This window comes from Dryobates pubescens, chromosome 33 (genome assembly GCF_014839835.1).
Source record: "Dryobates pubescens isolate bDryPub1 chromosome 33, bDryPub1.pri, whole genome shotgun sequence".
Lineage (NCBI taxonomy): Eukaryota > Metazoa > Chordata > Aves > Piciformes > Picidae > Dryobates > Dryobates pubescens.
In genome coordinates, this window is record NC_071644.1 from 4,050,642 (window position 1) to 4,055,829 (window position 5,188).

Sequence of the window (5,188 nt, forward strand, 5' to 3'; positions counted from 1 at the left end):
TTATAAGCTTTTCAGAAAGTTCACAACATTGTCAAGACCCCTTTTTCCAGCTAGAAATGACAACCAGCCATTATTAAATGAATTTATGATTCCATGGAATCCATCCTCGAGGTGGCACCAGGTCACCTGGACACCATTGTCCTCCAGTCTCTTCTTGTAAAGCAAACCATCATCCCTCAGCACATCATATTCACAAGTCAAGATGAAAGACTCAGGCAGCTGCTGAACAGTGGAATCTTCAGCCAACAGTGGGCACAGGTTGGGCTCACAGAATCTTTTAACTTTCTCAAAAACTTCAGTTGTACAGTCAAGAAGCACATGTGGTTTGTAGCCTCTGACCTTAAATTTTTCAGGTATGTTATCTGGACTAACCCACTTGCTATATTTTAATTTAATATCTATAGGAATATGGGAACCCTTCAGGACCTCTTCCATGTTTGCTGCATCCCCATTTAGGTACTGTAACACGTAGAAAGCAGCATGCTCTCTGTGTAAGAGAGGGACTCCCTGGTTCTGCTGATAGGATGGCAAATTGAAGTCCAGTGCCTGAAGGCCTGGGTAGATCAAGATCTGGGCTCGTAGTTTGGGGAGGTCTGATCTGCCTGCAAGGGTCTGGCTAACAGCTGCTGCTAGATTGCCCCCAGCACTGTCCCCACAGACAATTACATTAGCAGGATCCACACCATAGTGCTCTGCATTCTTCATGAAGTGTATGGTGGCATTAAGACAGTCTTCATAGGCAGCAGGGTACTTGTGCTCAGGAGCTAAACGATACCTAGTGCACAAAAGAAGACAAATACAAGAGAAGGAAATACTGGTTTGAAATGTATTGCTGAAAATACTGGCTCCTGAAAGTGGCAGTACCCTGATTACATCAGAATTTTCCCTTTCTCCACAGGCTGATTATAAACAAATTGTGGCCAGTTGGGCCAGGCAGTGCAGATTGACTTGTTATGATATCAACTGTCTAAGGTATTTCTCAGGTGTTGGAACAGCACAGGAGTACTCAGCTGCCAGCTCTGTATGGGTTTTATTGACAGTCTGTTTGTTAGTCATTGCATGCTTTAGCTTTCCATGGATCAGATACAAATAACAATCCTTCTGTTTTATGTCTTTTCTTATACTGTAACTATATCCTCATACTCCAAATTATGTCAGTATATTGATGCTGGTATTAGCTTGTAACTGACATAATCCTTCTGTAGGCATCCAGCAGAGTTTCCCTGAAGAAAGAGTAAGTGGGGAGGTTGTGGATGCCTCCTCCCTGGGGGTGTTCAAAGCCAGGTTGGATGAGGCCTTGAGCAGCCAAGTCTAGTTGTGAAGTGGCCCTGAAGTGGTTGGAGTAGATGATCTCTAAGGTTCCTTCCAACCTAAGCCATTCTGTGATTCTATGATAGGGTTTTCTGCCTGTGTACTTTCAATTTTGAGTTTGGAATTTGAAAACATTGACTCAAAACTTCACTTCCCAGCTGGATATCCCCAAACATTTGTGATCCAGTCAGACAGTGAGAACTTAGCCTGAATCAGCCTTTAGTGGCTCCAAATGAGAAGAGGGAATCTGGCAATCACCTTCTGGACAAGTTCCACAGAAACATTTATATGAGAATGGTCATAGCTGTGTTCAGGGAAGCTAGAAGACGATATTTACACTCTAGGGGGGAAAAAATGCATCATGAGATAGGACTCACCCAACAGCTATCACCACCGATTCACTCTCTCTGGCAATACAGCAGCACAGCTTTTCATGGGTCTCTGGAAGAAAGAGATTTGGGTTGGGTTTGGATTTTTGCTTGAGTACTCCTGTTATCTATTGCATAAGTCAAAGAATTGCAAGAAGAAAACACATTTCACTTGTCTCTGCTCTTTCCTACATAGGTCCCCCCTCATCTTCCCATTGCAGTATTTGCTTATTGTATGCTTCCCCTCATATCTCATTGTCCTTAAGACAAATCCCAGCATGCATCTGTGGTTATACTTGAGCTTCATAACTGCTACAGATCAAGCAATGATCAGCTTTATGAAGCAGATAGGTCTTTGAGTAAATGACAAGATTTTATCTGTAGATATCTTACCAAAACTTCCAAACACCCATCCTCCTCCGTGGAAAAACATAACTCCTCTCCTTCGGCCGGCAGATGGAACCTTGGGCTGGTAAATCCTTACAGGCACCTTCTCAAAGCACAGGTCCTTGATGAAGAGCTTCGGGTCTGCTCCTGGAGTCCTACCTTGCATGTACCGGACAAAGCCAACCTGACTGCAGATGCCAATCTTCTCCAAAATCCTTCCCTGTCCAAAGGTGAAGAGAGCAGGGAGTTCCCTCAAGATTCTGTACTGTCCGAAGTAATGGAACTGCATAGGCAGAGTGCTTATCCTCTCTGTGTCATGTATGTTAGGGCCTCATCCAACCTGGCCTTGAACAAGTCTAGGGAAGGGGCACCTGCAACCTCCCTGGACAACTAGTTCCAGTGTCTCACCGCTCTCATTGTGAAGAGTTTCTTCCTAATCTCCAGTCTAAACATGATCCACCATGTATAGGCATTAATCAAATCATTGCTAAGTTAGACAATCCCTGTAGAGGCACAGTCAGACTTTCAAACGCTGGTGCTAGGCAGCATTTACAAACTGCCTAACGTAAGATCCAGGTAGGACTGGCATAGCACAGTGTAAAAAATCTGATAAAAGGTTCTTCAGGCAAACTGAGCTTCTGACTGCAGCACACAGCATGATAGCTACTGAGAATTAATTCCCCCCAGGCTTCTAGCACTGCATTCAGTTTCAAATCTACAGGTTCACCCAGAAATCTTCCCCTAGAAATCCCACTCATGCTGACTTACCACCGCAGCTGTGATTATCAAAATGATGTGAAGGATTCGGAGCTTTACAGGCTGAGTCACTCCAGGAGGAATGTCTGAGTTGGATAAATCAAAGTTAATTGCGGCCATGACCAGCAGTAGAAATCCACCAACAATAACTGCTGAGAACAACACCAGCAGCATGTACAGAACTGCCATTGTGCTGAGCAGCAAAGTGGTCTGAATTGTCTTTGATTTGACTTTCACAGATATCTTTGGCTTGCTACTTCCTGATTCTTCGTCATAAAAATGCTCCAGTAAAAACCTTCCTTCTTCCTCCTACTTTCTTTCCCCACATTCCTTTTGTCTCACAAAAGATAAGTTGGTCAAAGTCTGAATTCATGAAAAGATCTGTGCTAGCATCCTGTTGGGATTTTTGCAAGAAACCAGCCCTTAGCTGGGAGAAGAGGGTTGTGGATAAAGTGCATTAACAGTAAATTAATGTGAGATGGAAAATGAACACAGGTCATGGTGTGCTTTGAGTCTGTGACACTGTAAAGCACTGTTCTGAAGAGTTTCTCTAGGGTTGTGCAGAGATAGGAGCCTGCACATGGTGATGGTCACTGGAAAGGGCCAAACTCTTTTGGAAAGGGGCACCTATAAAAATCTGTCATTTCCTCCATTTCAAGTTTTGTACAATTTGTGTTTTCTTCTAAAAGAAGAACGTGGTTGAAAACCAACCCAGGAGGTTGTGATCAGCTTGCCTCATATCAGGAAAGCTTTAGTAACTCTCAGTGTGCAACAGGTACAGGACAAAATGACTTAATCAGCGATTAAAGGGTTTCGGATCAGACTGCTTTATCTTGTTCTTTTGCAGAATGGGCTTGGGCTGATGGAGAAATGCCCTCATTGGAATGGTGTTTGAGGTATTAATGGTTTCTCTGAGTCTGCAGCTCTCCAATGAACTAGGGTGTCAGAATGATATTGAAATTGCATATTCCTGGGGAAATGAAAGAGGTGAAAATCTAACTTCATTAAGCAAGCATGTTGTCATTTATTTTTAAGTGACATTGCAAGTGATGGGGGGAAAGTACCATCTCATTTTGGTTAGGGAACTTTATTAAAAATGAAATTTCATTGTTTTTTTCCAGTGAGAAGTTGAATGTTTTTAATAGGGCACATGGTCATCGTGGACTATTCCGAAGTAGTAGGAGAAATTCTGTCTAAAAGCTGCAAAAATCTAGACTATAAATAAATCAGTAGCCTACCTAATAGTTTTTCTGGCCTCCCAGCTGCCTTATGTTTCCACAGTTATGTGATCATATAAGATAGCCTTGGACAGTCCAGTTGTCTGGTGAATTAATTACTGTGCAGAGCACAAATTTGCCTAGGTGGGGTTAGCAAAGTTGTGGTCTCTGTGTATTGTTCCTTTCGCAGTGTGGTGTTCAGTGAGGTTTAGCAGTGAGTGTGTGTTTAGCAAATGGAATTGGCTTTGGTAAGAGAAGTAGCTGAAATGCTAGTGTTTATTTTTACTTTCTTGAAAGCATCACAAAATTGCCACAGCATTACAGCCCTAAGATAAGATAATACAGTGTTGTGCTTCTCTACTTTCTAACATCTGTGATCTTCAGAACTTTTTCAACAAACATACCATGACATGACAGGTGGTCTTGAGTGTAAGATAATCTTGAAGGAAAACAAAGAGTGCTAAAAGGAAAAGAAATCTCACCTCTGCACCTCTCTAACATGTACACACTCGCTAGAGCTTAGGGATTCCAGTTTAATAATCCACTTCCAAAAGGGAACATCGTTTCCCAAGTCAAAAAAATCAAACCCATTCTAGTTACTAATTCCAGGTGAGAACTTCTGCTCCACACAGAAGCCTTTCTTCTGACTACACTTTTTCAAGAGAAGTGCAAACATCCTTGATATCAAAGTGCAGATCTGAAATTCCACTGTGTGACGTGAGACTTAACCTGACTCATAGTTCTCTGTGTGTCATATCCTAAACATCTCCTGTCTCTCGCTAGGGCCCAAGCGGACTCTGCTTGTTGTCTTCAGTATTTCTGGGCAGTGGAAGAATCCTCAGGAAGAGGTGTTCTTCCTGCTTGCTTTGAATGTGTGCTAGTCACATAAAGATGGTAGAGCTGCTAGAGCTGAAGTGAAAGTCTTGTGCCAGGTGCCTCACTTTTGCTACTGAGTTGTAATGCTGTGTTGTAATGTTTTCTAGAATGGTGGTGTTTTGAATAATCTTGACATTTATCTGAGAGTTGCTTGCAGAAGAAGTTATAAAGTCTAAATCTAAAACATAAATCAAAGTGTTTACATTCTTTGCCAGGTATAAATTCACCAAGGATAATGCAAGGTTTGCATCTTTGCTCTGAAAACAAACCCTT

The 5,188-nt window shown here is 42.3% G+C and overlaps 1 protein-coding gene across 1 annotated transcript; it reads right to left on the reverse strand.

The window, feature by feature from the left end:
* Positions 1-3,011, reverse strand: LOC104305827 (arylacetamide deacetylase-like 4). The gene is made up of 4 exons (XM_009906735.2): positions 2,835-3,011; positions 2,073-2,286; positions 1,689-1,752; positions 1-775 (listed from the first exon to the last, which is right to left on the reverse strand). The coding sequence occupies exons 1-4, from the start codon at positions 3,009-3,011 to the stop codon at positions 1-3; spliced, it is 1,230 nt and encodes a 409-aa protein (XP_009905037.2).
* Positions 3,012-5,188: the final 2,177 nt, after the last annotated feature.

Coding starts and splice junctions, on each gene's coding strand:
- LOC104305827 (XM_009906735.2), bottom strand. CDS start 3,011: ATGGCAGTTCTGTACATGCTGCTGGTGTTGTTCTCAGCAGTTATTGTT. Junction 2,287..2,834: donor TGATAATCACAGCTGCGGTG/GTAAGTCAGCAT, acceptor ACCTTTGGACAG/GGAAGGATTTTGGAGAAGAT. Junction 776..1,688: donor TCGGTGGTGATAGCTGTTGG/GTGAGTCCTATC, acceptor TTTGTGCACTAG/GTATCGTTTAGCTCCTGAGC.